The sequence below is a fragment of the Cyclopterus lumpus genome, chromosome 15 (assembly GCF_009769545.1).
Source record: "Cyclopterus lumpus isolate fCycLum1 chromosome 15, fCycLum1.pri, whole genome shotgun sequence".
NCBI lineage: Eukaryota > Metazoa > Chordata > Actinopteri > Perciformes > Cyclopteridae > Cyclopterus > Cyclopterus lumpus.
The window spans coordinates 20260268-20282430 of NC_046980.1; the positions used below are offsets into that span (position 1 = coordinate 20260268).

General features: G+C 45.6%; 1 protein-coding gene across 1 annotated transcript in view; it reads left to right on the top strand.

Moving 5' to 3' along the window:
* The window catches only part of thada (THADA armadillo repeat containing), a 72820-nt gene that overhangs the window by 26942 nt on the left and 23715 nt on the right, over positions 1-22163 (top strand). The window contains exons 27-30 of the mRNA XM_034551467.1: positions 2149-2238; positions 5830-5961; positions 9611-9779; positions 19924-20027. Coding sequence (XP_034407358.1) covers positions 2149-2238; positions 5830-5961; positions 9611-9779; positions 19924-20027 — 495 coding nt within the window. The remainder of the gene's footprint in view (positions 1-2148; positions 2239-5829; positions 5962-9610; positions 9780-19923; positions 20028-22163) is intronic.

Here is a 22163-nt window from a genome sequence, read left to right on the forward strand (position 1 = left end):
CCTCACTTTGCACTCTTGTACATGCAGAGCTGTGTTCGTATTCATGTTACTGAGAGGTTTTTCTCGGCTCTCTTATTTCCCTTCCTTTTTGACTTAGCAAAAGTACCAACGCAACAAAGTGTGGCTCAGTGGTGAGCAGGGTCGTCCTTCAATCAGGGGATTGGCGGTTCGATCCCCGGCTACGCTTGTCCATGTTGGTGTGTCCTTGGGCAAGACACTTAACCCCGATTTGCCCCCACAGCCTATTCCTGCGGTGTGTGAATGTTAGTTGCTCCTGATGTGCAGGTGGCACCCTGTTAGCCCCTGTCATCAGTGTATGACTGGGTGTGAACGGGTGAAGGGTGTCCTGTAGTGTTAAAGCGCTTTGAGTGGTCGGAAGACTATAAAAGCGAGGTCCAGGTCCATTTCCCACTACTCCTTTTACACATCATGCTTAACTTAAAGAGCTTGTTGTGACTGCTTTATAGTTGGTAGTTATATCCAGTTGTCACAGTTGGTCTGCGACAACAAATTATATTCTTTTAGCTTTCTTTAGGCCGCAAACTCCGATTTTGGATTTTGAAACCAATGCCTAAGTGTCTTAAAACTTGCATTCTCTCTGCTGGGTCTTGAAGTCTGGTTGTTTAGAAGTCCATGAGAAAATTAATCTACTTCTCAATTGATTTATTATCTCAGTAAACATTGCAAACGTGAGTTTATTCTCAATCGCTAGTCTTCTTCAATACAGCAGTAAATTGTGCTCCATTCGGAGTACACGCAAAGAAAATTGTAGTTCAGTAAATGCAAATAGTTACACAAACACGACTAGGCCTTTTTACTACAATCTAATAATATAACTCGAGGGATCCGTCTTCACTCTGGTATGAAACTCCAGTGATCAGGCCGATCAGCTGCAGCGTCCAATCAAATAACTGATGAACAATGAGGGGGCGTGTCGAGCGTTAAAACACTTCCTGGAAGCCCGCTCTCTTGCCTTCTCGATCATGGCTCATCCGAGATCCTTCCTCACTCCTCAGACCACAATATACACACACACACACACACAGATTTTGATTTTACTTCAATGCAGTGTGTGTGTGTGTGTGTGATGCGATCTCTCCAGGCTTGTGATCATGTGCTTGGCAGACCAGACTTCTTCCCTTCAGGAGTGACTTGATTTAGATGCCGCAGAGTTAAATCCAAAACTTTACTGGCCCTGAGGCTGAATGGCGGTCGCTGCAGCGAGACCGTCGGCGTTAAAAATATAAAGGGTTGACGTTTTATTGACTGTCGGGCGCACGCATGCGTATGACCCAGTGTATGTGCATGCACACAAATGTGACCGGCTGTAGCAGGCGAAGCAAACAACGTGGCTGGGTTTGTTTATGTAGAGAGGTCTTTGGCACAAGGGCACGCTTTATCAGCATCGCCTCGCCCGTCTGCTGTTCCTCTTGCATCACTTTTATTAGGAACATACTGATTTACTCCCGACTGTCGGGTCATTTCATTAGCTGAAATTCAAGTAAATGATCTAGTACTCCTGATTTTTTTAAATTCTCTTCTCTGTTGCCGGTGATTCACGATGGCAGTTAGTTTCACCCTCTGCAGAGATGCGTTGCACTTTTATACAGTAGGCCTCTAGGTTCTTTCTAATGACGGTGTTGCTAATGCTGGTTTTGTTGTTGTTTATTTTGCATTACATACCGCGTTTCGCGTCTCTCTTCATGGCTTTTGTTCTGAAGATCAAGCGCCACCACGAGGTCGACATTTGTGCTTTTTGCTCGAAAGGTTTCGAAATGGATTGTTATGAAATGTCCACCTCAGGGGGATAATGTCATAATAAATAAATAAATAAAAATCCCTTCAGCTATTCTGTGTTTCGTGCTAATTAGCAAATACTTGCTAACTCAAATCGTTATTGCCTTCATGAGCATGTCAGCATTTAGCGTAGAGCCTCACAAAGCCGCTTGCATGGTTGCGAAAATCATTTAATGAAATTATTCTAAACTTATTTAAGCCTTGAAATTTAAGTGTGGAACCGCTACCATAAACTGCAAAGTCCCAAAGTACGAGGGGCTATTTCAGCACCCTTATTTCTGCGGGTTTATGCCGAGTGCCTCTCACTGTTTGTGAATACATTCATAATTCTTTCCCGTCTGTCCTCATCAGGATGACGGGCCGAGAGTTCTTCACTCGCTTCCCGGCTCTCTATCCGTTCCTCCTGAACCAGCTGGAGGAGGCTGCAGCCACGGTGGAAAGGTGAGGTGGTCCTTATTTTTTCATCAGATTGTGGGAACGCGAACTATGAACTGTTTTCTCTAATCGAGTAGCGTTGTGTTTTTTTATTTTTATTCTTCCTCTCTCCAAAGTATCACTTTCATAACTTTGCTCAAACAATAAGACTTTACGACCGAATAAAGTAGATGGAGATTTAATTTGGCTCCCCCAACTCGGTCCAATCTCCTTCTTCACCCGTCCAGCAGCTCCCCAGGCGGCCTTATCTCAATATGGATCCAATTAATTGAACGCTCCCTGAGACCAACTCTTTTCACAATTCCCCTCACTCCCTTCGACCCCGTTGTTAAAAAACATTTACTTGATTTTTCCCACGGAACCAGATCCCGGCTGTCCCGCATCATCTGGACGCATCGCGCCACCCAAAACGGGTCAAAGTACTGTAGCAACACGCAGAGCTGCTGTTAGTGGTTTGTACAAGTGCATTCCCGGAAGGGGTCACAATAAAAGGCTCATACTCGGTCTTGACCTATTCTAAACTTTAACTGGTCTTATTTATTACCCTCTGAACCCCACGCAGTTTCAGGACGTTTGTTGTTGTTGTTGTTTTTTGCCTCAGTGCCGCTGACAGCATTATGTTTATAGGTGTTCTGGTACGGACTTGAATGTAACTTGTGATTCTGGTTTGCTCCTGCGTTTGTTTTTTCACAATAAGGCCTGCGCCGCTATTGAAACCGCACGTCATGGCTAAAGATTAGAGAGAAACTCCCAAAAAACCCTGTTATTTCAAGAAAATACTCAAATCAGAAAACAATGGAATCTGTGCAGGCGGCATTTTTTTCCCCAAGTGCCCCGTAAGTGTTCCCAATATGCTAAGCATCATAAACTATTTACATTTTTTACAACCTCTCCTTAAGAGCCTCTCTCGTCCTCCCCCGTCTCGCTGCAGTTCAGTTGACGGTTCACTTCGCTTCACGTGGCGGTTGGTTTCAGTTCCTGGATCTGGTTTGTGCAAAAATGAGACGTGTAGAATAATGTGTGTTTTTGACGAAATATCAAGCTTTTACGGTTCGCTTATGTTGCGTAACGGAAGAGCCTCCTCACGCACGATTCGTTCAAGGGCCATCGGGAATTTGAAAATCTGACGATAAGTTCTGCTTTGATCAAAAAGTTTAGTTTTGGTGATTTTAAAATACAATCACACATTCCCCTCAGCCCCCATACCTGCTTGTTGCTCTAGTTTTTTGTACGTTTGTTCTATTAGTACGAGTTCTGAATCATCTCTTCCCTGCTGTATTCATGAGCTGTAACTTTGGACACAAGCAAGAGCTCCCGTCATCATTTGGGGTTTCATCTTTCGGTGTCACTGCCTTTGACTCCCAAACTCCATTCTGTGGCCTCGTAGCTTCCAGCTAAGGAGGCTTCTTGTTGTTGTTCGCACACTCCAGATTCCTGCTGTTATTATCTCGGCGTATCAAACATAAACAGGTTTATCTCCGAAACTATTTCAGGTCAGTGCCCACATTTAAAACTGCCGACGCAGTGATTTGCTGCAGCGCCAACAGTCTTATCTGCCACTGCCTTCACTTCCAAAGAAAACTGTTTCTCACATCGTATCCAAAGTACCTTTCCGTAATTCCCTAAACAAAACCGCTGCTTTATTTGTCTGCCAGCTGACTTCAGCTTTGGTTTTTACTTCAGGGCTTCTTCCCTTTTCCTCTACTTTCTGAATGAAGAGCTTGAGGTTCACTCTTTCAAAAGATGCAAAAAGCTAAAACAGCCTTTACACCCGGGTACTGAAGGTGATTGAGGAGTTCTTTGGAGAGACATTCACGGAAGAGCTCAACGTGGGATTTGAGAACGTCATTAAATGTGTGTGTTCCTGCCTCCCCAATGGGTTCGCCCCTGCCTCTCTGACATCATATCCTGTCCCGTTGTGCTCGACTAAACTGTGACGCTAAACACATCAGACCGCTTACTAATTGGGCTGTGATTACATTTCCCAAATAGCCGTGTGTGTGTGTGTGTGTGTGTGTGTGTGTGTGTGTGTGTGTGTGTGTGTGTGTGTGTGTGTGTGTGTGTGTGTGTGTGTGTGTGTGTGTGTGTGTGTGTGTGTGTGTGTGTGTGTGTGTGTGTGTGTGTGTGTGTGTGTGTGTGTGTGTGTGTGTGTGTGTGTGTGTGTGTGTGTGTGTGTGTGTGTGTGTGTGTGTGTGTGTGTGTGTGTGTGTGTGTGTGTGTGTGTGTGTGTGTGTGTGTGTGTGTGTGTGTGTGTGTGTGTGTGTGTGTGTGTGTGTGTGTGTGTGTGTGTGGAATGGCGTAATGAGAAGCCCGGAGATGTTTTCCTCTTGTCATAAGATAATATTTCCACCGTACACGCTGCTAAATTAACTCTGCCAAAGTCTTGAGTGGGGTTTTATTAACTATAAAGTACTCCGGCAGATATAGATCTCACTGAACCTTTTGGGGAATCGATCTCTACTTTTATTCATCCGTTTAAAGAGCTGGACTCTTGACAGCGGGGCAAGGAGTCAAACGGATCGGAAAGGCAAAGCAATGGCCCGACTCGATACCCGATATTGGATCCGTCATTTTCCTTTCTTTGTACTTCATCTTCCCTCCCTTTGTCCTTCACTGCGCGTGTGTCGGAGTGAAGCTGTGAAACCGCTGGCAGAGACGGACGGTTTCCATTGCAACTCGTTTGGCAGCGGTGAGGTTTGGATGTGGAGAAGAGGGAGCTCGAGGACGGAGGAGAAGATGACTCCGGGGGGCTTTAGATACGTTTAGATATGCCCTGTTGTCATTTGATTTGGAAATGTCGTTATGCACGATAGTTATGCACTCTTTCTGTACACTAAATATTGTACTTTTTACACGACTACATCTCAGAGATAAATATTGTACTTTTTACACGACTACATCTCAGAGATAAATATTGTACTTTTTACACGACTACATCTCAGAGATAAATATTGTACTTTTTACACGACTACATCTCAGAGATAAATATTGTACTTTTTACACGACTACATCTCAGAGATAAATATTGTACTTTTTACACGACTACATCTCAGAGATAAATATTGTACTTTTTACACGACTACATCTCAGAGGTGAACATTGTACTTTTTACTCCAGTACATGTCCGCTTTATTTACTTATTCACATGTCGGTTTTCCAGCTCCTTCCTTTACAGTGAAAACCACATATCTTCAGATATGTTGATACTTTTCCTACTTTCGGGACATTTTGCTGATAATCCTTTCATGCTTTACTAAGTGAACTTTTAACTCGTAGGGGAGTATTTTCACAATGTGGTATTCAGAAAAGGATCTGTATATGTCTGCCACAACGGGTCTAATTCGACCTTAATACTTGACTTCTTTCTTTACAGGGCTTCTGTCGAGATAATAAAGTAGTCCATGATTATGAATTTACAGTTGATTAGAATCGCTCCTTGCATTGTTGAAGTTGGTTTATGGCGTTCTGCCAGTTGCACCCATGGTCTTCTTGCTTCTTTGCAACGCATTTCTGCTCGTACTCCTCTGGCGTTTCAGAAAATAATGCAACAAAAGGCGTCGTCGATGTTGCACTGTTAATGTCTGTCTGTGTGTTTAGTGACAGCGGTCAGGTAAAGCTTCACCCCAGTCTGTTCCTGCTCCTGCTGGTGCTCAGTCGACTCTACCCTTCCCCCATGGACGGATCCTCCTCGCCTCTGGGACTCGCTCCTTTCATGCCCTTCATCATCAGGTGGGTGTCAGTGCTACACACACACACACACACACACACACACACACACACTGCTATAGAGGTGAAAAAGAAACACTATCACAGGAGAACGTTCTATTGAACCCGAGAGGGTCACACACCTGCTCTCCCAGCCACGATAAACCTCCCAAAACATTGTTTCTCTGAGCCAGAACTTCTAAGTATAGAGCAATCACCAAGACAAAACACCTGCAGTCAAAACATTCGTGTGTCTTTTGGGTGGGTGGGGGGGGGGGGAGGGGAGTGAGGGGTGTTTGTACAGGTGCGTCTATGTCTTTTACATGAATTTGTCTGTACTGTTTTTCTGTCCAGTTCATGCATCACCATATAGGAAAACGGACTAAAAGTTAAGACACCTTGTCCGTTTCTTCACACTCGAGTCTAAACACCCCGGTGGGTTTCTGTTGTTGTTGTTGTTGTTGTTGTTGCCTGCGGGGGCTCGGGTCGCCTCGGCGAATGAGATTGCAACATGTTTTATCTGAACTCGCTAATTGGAAACCGTACCGGTTGCATTTCTAACATTCCGGAGGGGGGGGGGGGGGAGAGAGTCTCCAAATATTATTGGTACATGTCCATCTGTTGCACCTGCAAATATAACTGGAGCGTGTACCTCTTGCGTGGGGAGGACCTTCATTGGCCAAACTCAAACCTTTACCATCACAACTTGTTTACTTTTAATCGTAACCCTAAAGCACCTTGAGATCTAAAACAGGGTAGTAGTCAATCTGTACATTTTATACTGTATGCTTGTATACGCTATTAGATACAATATCTAAGACAGTATCACACCATGTGTTCGGGCATGGTAAAACAGAAAAGGTGTGCAAAAAGTGTGCAAAAAGTGCACCCGGAGTGCGCTGATACCTTGAGGTTGGAATGCTCTACTGACGCTTTGGATAACAGCAGTTGTGCAGGTCTTTTTTCATCCGTGTGTTTATGTGTTTGTGGTTGGTAAATGTTGGTATATCAGCATATTATTGTAGTGTGCTTTGTGAGTAGCTATCACTTGAGTGTGCAGCTAACCGGTCTATAGCTTGACCTCCGACTCGCTGGCTGACTCTTCCTGTCAGAGAAGGTATGCCGAACACACATCCACCCAAATCAAGCCCACATGTTGGTTGTTAAATATAGACCCAGGCTCTAACTTCTTTGGCTCCAGCCACGTTTCTTCTCACCGAGCGCCTATAACCCCCCCCCCGGCACATCTTCCCCCATGTGCGGACGTGTCTGATGAGGAGTACCGATGACCCCCCCCCCCCTCACCCCCGTCCTCCTGCTCTATCTCCTCATGTGATCTGACCTGCCACCTCCAAGGATCAAATGTAGCTCCTCCAGTGACAGGACGGAGCATGGTGCCTAGTACTTCTTTCCCCCTATATCCATCACAATCCCATCACGCCTCACAGCATTTTATCTTTAGATCTTACTCCACAAGATCTTTCATGTTCTTCGCTGCAATTTGTCACACCTGCACGCATCACGACAGAGCGTGAACGATGATGACGGCGGAGAGGGGGAGGATGATGGCGAGCAGACCGATTTGTTCTACTGATTGATGTCTGCTTCAATCCAGATCTTGACGTCTTAATAGTCGGTCTTATCCCCTCCGATGTCTCTGATTCGGTCTCTTTCTTTTCGCTCCTTCTCTCTTGTCGTGACGCTGAATCCTCACAGTGCTGAGATAGTTTCATACGATTTTTTTTTGTCCTGTGATATCCAGTCCAGGCATCTCTCCTCGCCCTCCCTCCCTCACTCCTTTCTTTTCCACTTCCCGTCCTCACTGACTCGTATCTCATTTCTTGTGAAAGGGCACGGCGGTGCACGTACACCAAGTTCGGCTTCACTGTCATTTCTTATCCGACATTTCCTTCCCAATATTATCATTTTGGGGGCTTGCATGGACACTGGCCCGAGGACAGTGGACAGATTAGAAACATTTCAAAATGTAAACGGCGTCGAACTGGGCACCAGCATTTAGAATAACTAACAGAATTGAGCTCGACACGGTGTTATTAAATAAGAAATCTCATCCAGTCTAAGTTATCGTAGCCTCAAAGTTGTATTTATATTTCATTCCAACAGTTTTCACATAAATTCCGGGGCTGTATGCTGATATCAACGTGGACCCCTCGTGGTTGTGGACTGTATAAAAGAAGTGGTCGACATGTCGGCACATATTTGATTGTGGACTTTTTGAAGCCTCCATTTCAGCATCGTGTCCGTCACCATTTGGTTTTGGGAAACCAGTGAACAGAAGGTTACCATACGGTATCTGGGCTGCGGATGAGAGACATAGAAACGCCGTATACTCTGCTAGAACCCTGTAAATCACAAGGTAGCATACTCCAAAGAAGCAAAATTGCTTTTGTTTCATACTCCTGCCCAAAACATTTTCAAATTCTAGACAAAGCTGTTTGACAGTAAACAACACCATTCAATAAAATGATCATGCTCAGCTACATCCTGTCCATATGAATGAATTAACTCACCACTTCCCCTCCTAACATTCCACAGTGACAGACTTTTTTGGTGCTCGTTTAGCCGGCGTTCTACGGTACCGGCCTCCGCGGTGGAAATAGTCCTCCCAGCGCCCCTAAACGAGGCACGGATGAGTCTGTGCCAGTCAAGTCGGTCTGCCTTTGACCCCACAGGGGACGGCCCTGTTTCTAAAATTACACCCTTCCAAACTGTCATTTCCTTTTTTACAAAAGTGTTTCAATGGGGGACAAATTAGTGCAGATAGTTAACATATCGGCCCCAAATGGACTGTGACGGGTTGGAGGGCGAGGACTGGAAATAGTTATGTTATAGTGCGTGTTTGTGTTTGTGCACATAAATTCACTTGTACAGGCGCGCAGAACTCAGGAATGCAAACTTGTGCGTGTGTGTGTGTGTGTGTGTGTGTGTGTGTGTCACATGGAACAACATTTGTTGACTGACTTGTTGCTCCAAACAGTCCTCTTTGTGGAAGTCAATACTAATTCCAAGCCTCTTGTCCGCCAACACAAACCTCGTCCTCCTTATGTGAGCACAGTCTTTGCTGGGCCCCCCATGTGATCTGTATTCAATTCGTCCTGGCAGCACCTCAGGAGCTGGTACAGTGACAGCCATAATGGAGGCTCAGGTTATTAGAGGAGTTGACCTTGAGCTGAAATGATTAAGGCAATTCTGCTGAGATCGCCTCCTTCCTTTAGTTGGGTCTCGGTCGTGTCCTTTCCCTGGTGTCAGCTATGGCACTGTTATGGCATTGGATAAGGAAAGACTATCGGCTTGTAAACAAGTTTAATTTTAACCCGGACTCGTGGGTAGCTGGCCTTCGCCGGTAGATAGGATGAATGGCGTTGTGCGACTTTGTGTGAGAAAAAAAGAACAAGGAGGGGGAAAGAGAATCTACGTGGGGCCAAAAAACAACACGGAATAGATTCATTTCTACATGGTTCTAATTGCTTCTATCGGTCATCTGCTGGCCTGGGAACTTTTTAGGTTCAGATCCTTTGTAATCGGAGAGAGAGAGAGGTTGTGTTGCCATTAACTCAAACATACAACATAATACAAGACAATACAATGCAGCTATTCTTTGCTCCGTGACGTTAATGCTGCAGCCACACGCGTGCGTTTCCGTTTCCTGCAGGTGCGGCCGCTCGGCTGTGTACCGGACCAGAGAGATGGCGGCCCGAGCCCTCGTTCCCTTCGTGCTGGTCACCCAGGTCCCATCCACCGTCCACGCGTTGCTGCAGGAGCTTCCTGCGCAGCCCGGACCCGAGATCCAGCACAACCACCTCCACGGGACTCTGCTGCAGGTCTGCGCCACACAGTCGCCGTAAATCAATATGCGTGTCACAAGTCCCTTAAATGACCACGAGTGTTTATTGAGTGGAATCCAACCTTTATTGTGCGTGCAGGACTCTAAGGTATGTTGCAAAATTCCGGGAATATTCAAAGTTGGAAACTTTCCACGGGAATATACGGGAATTAACAGGAATAAACTGAAAATGTTGGGGTCATTTAACTTTACCTTGTCATAAGCATGCATGCATGCAAACATTTATAATACAACTTTTAAAAATGTTGACTTTTTTGACATTTTGTGAGTAGAACTTTATTCTTTCATCGAACAACAAAAACATGAACGTTGACTAAAAAAGGTGTATTCCCTATGATCGCCACCCCCAACCCACATGTTTTCGCTTTCTTCCTGGACTTCATCAACGTCCTCCTCACTGCTGTAAAGTTAGTCTACTGTATACAAATAAACTTGGTATTAAAATGAACATGGTTTCAGTTTACCATGTAATCAATATGCTATATGACAAACAGTGACTAGTTCAGTTCATAGTTCATAATTCAACATTTTGAACTAAGTTCACAGCTCCAAAAAATGAACTAGTTCAGTTATTTTTTTCAATATGTTGCAGCTATGATTGAAATCTCTATCTGTCTGCAATACCGCTCTTGGCCTCTACGCCACTCGGCGCTCTCACACTTGCCAGGCATAGGGCTGGAACGTTCAGACGCAACACTGATGACAAAGACGTTCAAAAACAACAACGTTTTATGTTTCTGGCAGACAATGTTCCCAACCAGCTGCATTCAGGGTCCAGCTGAGCTAGACGTGCATAGTCTTGTTCTCAACTACATTTAAGTTCCCTGTTATATGCTTTTGCAAAAAAACTTAGGCACATTTTTTTTTTTTTTCTTCAAAATTCCCGAGCCAAAGTTCCCGTGGAAACTTTCCGGAAATTTACCGGAAACTTTCCGCCCCTTTGCAACCCTACTTGGCACACGCACACCTCGTCAAATGTGAGGAATTGCCACGCTTCTTTGTTTTGAAAATTGAATATTGAAGATTATTGCCTTCAGCCAGGAATTCTTTTTTTTTTTTTTTTCTAGTTTTCTTTTACACTTTTTAATGAATTGATAAATTGCAAACAATAATTGACAAATTGAAGGTATAATATGTAGTCACTCATGTAGTCCTCCTCACAAACGTGGCAGACCTTTTGAATGAATGCCGCGTGAGGCGCCCCACGTCCTGCTGTGGCCCCGTCGGCTCTCGCTGTCTCTGTCTGCTTTGGGGCCTCTGAGGTCTGTGAGCCTCGGTACACACATTCATTCACAGTGACTAAAACAGCACGATATAATTAGTTTTTGTGTTTGCAATTGTTTTACATGGTCATTTGGATACACACACACACACAGCCTGACCAGACAAGGGTGAATACCAGTGTTTTAGTTGTTAGTTTGTTACACTCTGACAAACACAACCAAACAGTCTGCTGGTAATATCGACACACGCCGAGGAGACGGGGAGAGGGAGTTCCCCTCCGAGCCTTTTATTGAGCTCCACTGAGGGAGGCAAGAACCTGGTCCGGAGGGTCAACTCAAGAAATGAAAGAACACTTCGTTCTCACCGATTTCTTCACGGCTTGTGGTTTGATGGCAGCCTGGACTGCAAGGCGAGATCTGCTGTGGGATTAAAGGTGGAGGAGAGGAGAGGGGGGGCCTCTTCAAGGTTTAGAGAAGAATGGCCGCCGTCGGTCTTTTCAGAATCTACCCACGTCTTCTCCTCCAGGTTCTCCATTCGTTCGGTCTGGCATCAACAGACGGGACGGAAAGATCTGAAATCTTTCAATATAATTTGATAATATTTAACGCGGGTCCAACAACTAGTAATGGAGAATTTATTTTTTACAAAAATGTATGAACTGATTAAAACCGCGCCAAAAAAATGTCTCGACAGCAACTTCCGAGTCCCGTTATTCGTTCTGTTTCTAATCGTTACCGTTTCTAATCATGTGCGTGTACTTGGCTTCCTCTTTTCTGTCTTTTCATTCATTCATTCAACATTTTTGGTCAGAGAAATTTAATTCCGTGAAGTGCACCCTGAAGTGCATACCTGCCGCAATTGCCACGTTCCAAGCCACGCCCCCTTTAGCTACTGCTGCTACGTCAGCCGTCGCTTGGTCAACAATACGATGAGTTTTTTTTTTTTTTTTTTTCTAAACGAATGCACACATATAAAAAAAAGAATATATTTAAAAAAAAATAATAATAACTCTTTTCCTCTATCCAGAAGAGAAATCCTCGGTGTGGCAGAAGTAGGAAGCTATCGCTATGCTATAAACAAGCTACACCACGGTCGCATTAGAGTGCGGGTATAAACACGAGGCTGCCTGGCGCTTTTGTAGTCTCATTTAGCTACTTGAAACCGCCACGTTAAAGCTTCAAAGTTACAGAGAGGGGTATTTACTGGCGTACTTTACATCGTGGAACAAAACGTTAAAATCTCTTTAGCTTTATGTTGAACACGGACCTTATTTCAGAGTGACGCACATCCAGCTTTTTGGACCTGTAGTGGCTACAAGTTTCCGACCAGTACTATTGTGATAATAGTCATTTTTGCACATTAAAATATTCCCCAAAATATTTTGTTTAATACTATACAATCCTGTGGAGTAAAGTATCACGGGCACAATATGTCTTTATTCCCACCACACTGTGGTATAATGGGGGAAACCTTTAGTGGGGCACAAACAATACACACTGTATACCAAAAAACATTTGATTTAAGGGGGTTTTGAGAGTTAAGGAACATGATCCAAATAGTGCGGCGTGTATCTGTAGTGGCCATCTGTAACCGGGCTATAGATAGCATGCGTGTGGGTAAGGTGGGGGCACTAGCTGCATGCAGGTGAAGTGGTCTAAACATAGTAAAGCCGAGATAGTGGCCTTTAGCGTACGTGTGGAGGGGCAGCATCACGCACACAGACACTGGTGTGTGTGTGTGTGTGTGTGTGTGTGTGTGTGTGTGTGTGTGTGTGTGTGTGTGTGTGTGTGTGTGTGTGTGTGTGTATAGAGGGATACAGTGGGCGTGTACCACTACTGTGTGTGTGTGTGTAGTGGTACACTGAGTTAGGCCTTGGGAGATGCCTACTGTATGTAATGTGCTTCATTGTGTGTGTCTGTAACCGGTAGCAGATGTTTTTGCTCGAGGCAGGAATCACTTCCTCTGTTATTGTGAAAGAACAACTGTTAGTGGGCCAAGTGTGGAGCTGGGAACCATCACAGCTACTGGGGCTTGCTGTTCGACGCTGCTGACTTTCACACGCATACAGCGAAGAGGTCTGATGGCCACAAGTGAATGTTTCCGGGCAGCACCGCTTCCCGCACCAGTCGGTTCTTCCTAATGTTGCTCTTCTTCCATGTCGTTGTGGATAGGGATTGAAGGTGTATGCCGAATTGAGCAGTATAAATCGTCTGACTTTATGATTATGGCAGGTGGCAGCCTCCGGTTCCTGGAATGTGATGCAGACACTTGCATTCTTTCTACTGACCATCGGGGGCAATTCCTCTGGTTGCGAAAAATGGTCTCATTGTATAGAAGTTTCTGAGAAAATGACTCTACTTCTCTCTTGATTTATTCCCTCAGTAAACATGAGTTTATGATCTTAATCTCTAGTTTTAAGTCTTCTTCAATACAGCGTGATGTCCATTTCCTAAATGATGGTTCATGTAGAGTAAAATAGACCATAAAGCAGGGTATGCTTTATGGCGGGGCTACCTTGTGATACCTCGGGTTCAAACCAATTGGTCACGTTACACTGACGACGTCCGCTTCTTAGATAGTCTGGTTCCAAGCTGTTGTCAAATCCAGGACATCTAATAGCTGCAAGATCATTAAAAAAAAGACAAACAAACAAAAAAGACTTCTATGCAGAAATACACATATTTATATATCAAAGTGTTTCACACGCAACTCCCGGTTCGGTTTGTTCGTCCGATCTGTTCCCAAAATCTTGTCCCATCGCCTCCAGATTTAACATCCACATGCAGATATGTGTCTATAGAGATTCCGTGTGACCGTTTGTATTCCGCCAAGAGGACAATTCAATGAAAGAGATGCTAACGGGCTTGGATCTGAAAGAATCACATGGGTTTAATTGGCTGCCACGGTCAAATTTCGTTTTATACGCCGATGTGACCAGTCATTCACGGACGCACCCTGCAGTGCTACCAGTGGGGGGAAAGAAAATAATGGCAATAGAACAGTGATTCTTGATTCTCTGTCAAACACAAGTTAATGATAACATCGTCGAGGAATAATCGGATAAGTCACAACCGACTTGATATCTGATTTTGAATGAAAGACGTATTTATTGGTTTTAAATTGAGCCAGTCCCGTGGATGGCCTGAGCAAAGCCCTCGTCTTTGATAAAGCATCTTTAATCGCTTCAGCGTACCCCAAACCTCTGTTACAACCAGACGCGAGCTTAACAAGCCCATCGGACGGGCGGCACTAACCCAACCCGACACCAGACTTCACTCTCGACACGTGCCGGCTACAGCCCCCTGGCCCACGATGCCCAGGTACTGGCCAGAAGTATTATCCTTTTTTGTGTATTTCCACAACGGCTGCTGGAAGAGGAGGCGGCTTAAGAACTAGGAGTATCGCAGTTTCCTCTCCTGTGGCAGCAGTGACGTTGCCGTTGTTTTACCTCGATGCATTCTTCTCTTTTGGTCTCCTGTTACGACGGCTGACGAAACCCAGTCGGCTTGATTTTAGTGACCCAAGATGCGTCGAACCCCGAGGGAATCCCAGCTGTTTGATATTGAAGTTGTGACTTTGAATCAGGAAGTCTGCCATGCAATGCGTTTACGGACATGGATCCACACTTTAGGGTTGGACACTATGTATATCGTCCTCCTTCATTTTAACATTTTCACTTTCATCCTTGTAATATTAATCTTATCATCATTTGGACTTTGTCTAATCCCAATTTCACTGGCCACCAGCAATTTCTCTCACAACAAAATCTTAACTCAAGGTCCAGTATTTTTTTTCATAGCTTTTTGAATGCATTTCATAGCTTTCATCATAGTTTGCTTGCAAATTTCCGTACTTTATAATGGTCAAATGATGACGAGTAAGCCAATTCTTCAGAGGAATGCTGTTGCATTCGGTTCAAAGTTCCCAAACAAGCCTCCTAAGGAGACTGAGTTAAAATTGTTTCATTTAATTATTATTTCTGAAATCAAGACGGAATAGTAGTTACCATTTATGAGGTCAAGAATCTTATATTTCTCACTGAAATTTAGAAGATTTTCAGCAACTAGACTGGAGTCTTGTTTCGAGTGTTGAGGACAAACAATGGTGCAAAGGCTCCATCGTGGTGAAGGAACCAAGAGAGAATAGCGGCGTGCTTGAAGTGGTTCACATTTTATTGCCGTAGGAGCCACAAAAGCTGAGCGTCACCCTTCCACACACACAATCATGCGTATGCACACGGCTCGTGCTGCCAGCAAACGAATACCTACACGTCCCTCGGACATAATGAACCAACATTATGTCCCTTGTGGCTATTTGAGATGTGACTTCCGACGAGTGCGTAGTAACGCAGTTCTTGCGAGCAATCAAATGAGTTGGTCGTTGCGCCCGTGTGTACATGCGTGTCTGAGGGAGTGTGACTTGGTGTCTAGGGTGCATGTGCACGCCTTGTTTGCGCAAGGATATGACTATATAGAGCAAGAGAGTGTGTTTATTTCCTTTTTTATATTTAGCCTGTCTTTATTGGGATCTCTTTTCGCCTAATTGGGCCCAACCTCTATCTGGTTTTATGTGAATTCCGATTTATATGTTTCTTTGTGCATGCGTTTTACTGGACTGAGCCGTGTGTGTTTGTGTGTGTGTGTGTGTACTCAGTTCAGCGCGTGGTCAGTCTGTGGCTGCGGCAGTGGGAGGGACGGCAGGGCAGGCTGATAACAGAGTCTGAAGGGACCTCACATCCACCACCACTATTTTTACCGGACCTAAAAGAGGAGCGAGGCTTCTTGCAAGACACACACACACGCGCACGCACGCACGCACACACGCACGCAAGCGAGCAGCTAAAAGCCTCACTTGAAAACAAGGCATACAAATAGGATATTTTTTTTGTGCTCAAAGTTGCAACCAAAAGCTCTAGAGTGGGGTTGCTTGTGCTACTATGGTCATAAAGTAGAAACGCTATGAGGGAACTTCATTCATGTGTTTGTTCTATTTGTTGAACGTAACACGTAACCCACTGTACACCCTAACCCACTGTACACCCTAACCCACTGCACACCGCAACCCACTGCACACCCTAACCCACTGCACACCCTAACCCACTGCACACCTAACTCACTGCACACCGTAACCCACTGCACACCTAACTCACTGCACACCGTAACCCACTGCACACCCTAACCCACTGTACACCGTAACCCACTGCACACCCTAACCCACTGTACACCCTAACCCACTGTACACCCTAACCCACTGCACACCGCAACCCACTGCACACCGTAACCCACTGCACACCGTAACCCACTGTACACCCTAACCCATTGTACACCCTAACCCACTGTACACCCTAACCCACTGCACACCGCAACCCACTGTACACCCTAACCTACTGTACACCCTAACCCATTGTACACATAACCCACTGTACACCCTAACCCACTGCACACCTAACCCACTGCACACGTAACCCACTGCACACGTAACCCACTGCACACCGTAACCCACTGAACACCCTAACCCACTGCACACCCTAACCCACTGTACACCCTAACCCACTTCACACTGTAACCCACTGTACACCATAACCCACTGTACACCCTAACCTGATGCAAACTGTAACCCACTGCACACGTACACCGTAACCCACTGTACACCGTAACCCACGGTATACCCTAACCCACTGCACACTGTAACCCACTGTACACCATAACCCACTGTACACCGTAACCCACTGTACACCGTAAACCACTGTACACCGTAACCCACTGTACACCCTAACCCACTGCACACCTAACCCACTGCACACCGTAACCCACTGCACACGTAACCCACTGCACACCGTAACCCACTGAACACCCTAACCCACTGCACACCCTAACCCACTGCACACCCTAACCCACTGTACACCCTAACCCACTTCACACTGTAACCCACTGTACACCATAACCCACTGTACACCCTAACCTGATGCAAACTGTAACCCACTGCACACGTACACCGTAACCCACTGTACACCGTAACCCACGGTATACCCTAACCCACTGCACACGTACACCATAACCCACTGTACACCCTAACCTGATGCAAACTGTAACCCACTGCACACCGTAACCCACTGTACACCGTAACCCACGGTATACCCTAACCCACTGCACACTAACCCACTGTACACCATAACCCACTGTACACCGTAACCCACGGTATACCCTAACCCACTGTACACCGTAACCCACTGTACACCGTAAACCACTGTACACCGTAACCCACTGTACACTGTAACCCACTGTACACCCTAACCCACTGCACACGTACACCATAGCCCACGGTATACCCTAACCCACTGCACACTGTAACCCACTGTACACCGTAACCCACTGTACACCCTAACCTGATGCAAACTGTAACCCACTGTACACCCTAACCCACTGTACACCCTAACCCACTGTACACCCTAACCTAATGCAAACTGTAACCCACTGTACACCCTAACCTAATGCAAACTGTAACCCACTGTACACCCTAACCCACTGTACAGCACCTGCCCGTTACAAAATGGAACATGGTGGAGCATTTAAAGACATATATTAGATTATAATGCTGCTTTTACATAATGATGTGAACTTAAGATGTGCCATTGAAACCTATTTTAAAGGTACTCTGTGAAGTTTTTAATGACTGTCTCTATAGGGCAGTGTTTTTATGTATGGCTGCTGATTTTATTTGCATGAGAATTTTCATGCATGTTGTTGTTTACCAGAAAGCTCAGACAACACAGGGCATCTGAAACCCTCTTAAATGTAATTAACTTATAACCTGAGCTGTATAGCAGTTAGGTTTGAAAGGGCAATAATTCACATGATACATTTCTTACAGGTGTCGTAGTTGTATCCGTACTAAAGGAAGCTTGGTGCCTCACCCTCGTACTCGGAAACAAACGCAAAGAGAAAACAAAAATAATCTAAATTGATACAGTTATGGAAGAAAAGAAAAAAAGGTCTGAAATTGAAAGGACAAAAATGAGACTACACCAGGTCTCTGTGCTGCAGTCTCAACGTCTCCCATTCATTTGAGCTCGATCCAATCCCAGCGTCTCATCCCACATGGGGTGTAGTTCTGCTCTGTCTTTCGGGAGGAGGAGCAGGGAGGCAACCTTTTTTCTATAAATATTCCTTGTTTCTTCCACGCTGGGCTGGATCGAGCCGGTTGAGCATCCCGAGCGGGGACTTCCCCACCCGGTGGATGAGGTGTAGCTGTGGAGAAGGGACGAAGGGAGAGGGAATGAAGACGGACTGACGCTGGAACCAGTGCTGGCAACAGTGCCGCCCTGTGATTCTGAATGACTCAACCAATTTCATAACTGGATGAAATGAAACCCAACAAAACCACGAGAGCCCTTTTTTTGGTGGGGGTTTTCAACAGCCTGTAGGCAACAAAAACCAACCGAGTTAAACGATTCTGAGAAGCCAGAATCTTCCATGTCACCTCAAACACGATTTGTTGTTGAGTTTAACGCCACATCAGACCCATTTTTTGACCACCAAGGTCAATAAATGGACAACCTTTCACGTTAGTACACTCCCCAAGGCTGCATGTGACATAATGCCTTCTTTTGTTCATGCACCGGCAGGTTCAAGAAGCCAGAACGTTTAAGCCAAATGGATGTGAATATTTGCCTCATTCGTGCGAGTTGAAATGTTTCAACTTTGGCAACAAATTCGCCCGACGCTGTGTTGCGAAAGCCAATCAGTGTTGAGATGATGTTTTGTGGGATTTATACAACAAGTATAAAGCAGAAATAGTGTTTTATTTCTTCCGTGGTGGATGGCGGAAATGATCACGGTTTCCACGGAGATGAGCCTCTCTGAATGGCGCGAATAAACCAGGCGAGGGAACTCGCGCTGCGTTCACACCAGAAGAGTTGGGAATGTTCGCAGCATAAAAGTCCAACAAAAAGTTTCTCTTCATCAAACAAACAGACATATTTAAGATGCATCGAGTTATCATTGTTTAAATTGATTGACCTGGGAATCTGCCAAAACCGTTGTACACATGAGATGTGTACAACGGGAGTTCAAGTGTGACCCATCCTTCAGCACCAGTTTAGTTTAGTTTTTTTTACAGCAGAGTCACTTGGAAAGGTGCACTATTTGTTTTGGGAATTGGCTGCTGGGCCGTAGGTGGGAAAAGCCCTCAGAGGGTCTGGAGGCTTTTTGCATGAGCCAGTGGGTGTCGCCTCGGTGTAGAGAGAGAGCGAGAGAGAGAGAGAAACATGGGCAGGCCAGGACCTGAAGGCCAGGCTTGGTGCTACGTGGTCGGCCTGGTTTTTCCCCCACGTTTCCTTTCCTTCGCTGTGTAATGAATGGCTTCCTACTGGTCTGTGGCCGTGGCCCAGGCTTAAAGAGTATACTTACCAAGGCCCAGAATACACACCCCAGCCAGCCAGCCATCCTGGCCTCTGAACACTCCCAGCCACCAGTCCACCTGCTACGAACTGGCTCCGTCACATCAGCCACCAACGAAAGAAAGACCGAATCCATCAACGGGGGAAACATTCTTTTTTTGGGGCTGGGGTATTCTTTAACACCGTTACACACCACACGGTTAGAGCCTGTGTCCAAATTGTTTTAGTGGTGCTAATGAGGAGAGTGCATTATGTGGCCGCATAGAGCACATCTTCTTAGGGAAAAGCTGGTGACTGTCAAAACTGAGGATAAACTTGTACTTGTTTGGTCTGACATCCACTGTTTGGTGCTCATGGTGAGAAATGGATAGTAGCCCAAATAGACGACGACAAATGATGCTGATATCGACTTGTGTATAAATGTAATGGATGATAGCGCTCACATGTACGTCGGTTCAGGAGTGTGTGTGTGTGTGTGTGTGTATTTGTGTGTGCGCAGGTGCTGTTTCTGCTGCGCTCCTACCAGACCGACTCGCACAGACCCCTGCCAGCAGGAAGCGGCATCACCGAAGGCCTCTGTCGGCGCATGTGGCTCGCCTCTCGGTAATCCTAGACACACACACACACACACACACACACACACACGCATAGATAAGCATCCCTCCCGCTCTCCCAACTGAGCTCACCAGAAGAATAGCTCCTTGTCTCTCCGTTCATCCCCTCCCCGACCGTGTCCGCTTCATGTCCTGCCCAGGCTTCCATTTCAAAGCGACCGCCTGCTGTCCCATCCGCAGACACCCCGTCACCCCCCCCCCCCCAGTCCCGTCCCACTCTTCTACCTTTTGGCCCTCGCTCACCCGAGATCGAGGCCTCAAGATTAGCCCATCGGCCCCCTCCTGCCAGGCTGAGGTCAGGCCCGGGTCTCCAGTCTCCCCCTGTGCTGCGGCCGCACAGCAGATAGCGCCGGGGTCGCCGGGTTAGCAACACTAGCCCTGCTAGCCGCGCTTGGTTACACTGATGAGCCTTTATTAAGATGACGAGGCGGATTCTTGCTCGCCAGAGCGTGCCCACCCCGCCCATCCGTTTGATCACGCTGAGCCCCGGCGCCCAGATCTAAGGACCGCACAGGTCAGACACATCTCTGTTTTTGGAAAAGAGAAGAACAAAAACCACTCCTTTTCCATTCCAGAACACCACTAATGTCAAAACGGCCACCGTCCAAAAAAGGACGGAATGCATTGTTCATCTGCTCTGAGTCAGCGTTGAGTCTCTGTTGTGTCATTTTGGTCTCTTTCTGGCTCCAAGAGGGTGTCAGCGTTGTAGCGATGGACTCGTGTTGCTGACTGCAGTTGGTTTTGTGGCAGCTGGGAGTTTGGGCGGTGTTGAAATTCCCCTCCTGGCGATATTGCTATAAGAAAACCAAATGTATACGATATTAGCATCCGAGAGACGGATGCATACTTTGCAATAGCCATGTGGCCGCAATCTTTAGGCAGTAAAGTGCTACTTTACACAAGAGCATGTTGAGATTAAAACGTATTTAAAAAATCGGAAAAGGGAGAGAGAGAGAAAATTCCTAACAGCCCATAGTGGAATATCGATCGTTCTGTTATTGTGGATTACGCGTTGAGCGATAACCCCGTCATAATCGCCCACTGGCGGCTCCTCACTCCCAGTACCAACCTCTCAGAACTCCTCCAGTGTGCTGTCTGGACTGGAATCAAATTATTCAACCCTGTTTTTTTATCATGTTACCTCACTTTACAGGACTCTTCCATGCCCCAATAGGTTCTCACTTTGGCCACCCACAGACACACGGCCCCCCCGCTCCGTCATGTGTATTGTGTGTGTGTGTGTGTGTGTGTGTGTAAGCGTGTGTCTTTATTAATATCCGAGTGATGAAAATGTGACGTCAAGCTCACACACTGTCTCTCTTGTTTTCTCGAACACACACACTTGTGGGTTTTCACAACGCTGTGATCATACCCTTGATTGAACACACACACACACACACACACACACTTCTCCACTTAAGTATATATAACACTTTAATGTCAACACTCACACATAATATGATTGTGATACATTTTGACTGTACTGAACCCAAAGGCTACTTTAGGCTACTTACTAAATACCCTAACCCAGTTATTTAGATCTGTGCCAGTCTGTTCCCTTTTTTTCTTTTTTCTTTTTTTTCAAGCCTTTGCAAGTGTGCAAACAGCTGGCGGCATCTCATGTGATGGTCCCACATGCTGGGCTCCGAGGAGCCGCCACAATATACCAAAACACACATCGCTGTCATCTCCTGCGAAAGCTGTTCAATTCAGTTTATTTCGTATAGCCCAATATCACAAATTTGCCTCAGAGGGCTTTACAATCTGTACACATACGACATCCCTGACCTTTGACCTCACATCGGATCAGGAAAAACTCCCAAGAAATAGAAAAAAAAACTTTCACGGGGAAAAAAAGAGAAGAAACCTTCAGGAGAGCAACAGAGGAGGATCCCTCTCCCTGGATGGACAGAAGCAATAGATGTCATGTGACCAGATGAACAGAGTTACATAAACATTCAATGGATATGACAGAAATTATGAATAATTCGTAGTAGGCATGGCAAGCATTATTTAGTTTATCAATAACATTTAAAGACAAATTGTTTTGTCGTGCCATTTTTTTGTATGTATAACACAATAATCTTTATCAAACCAGATTTTATAATCACAAGTAATTTTGATC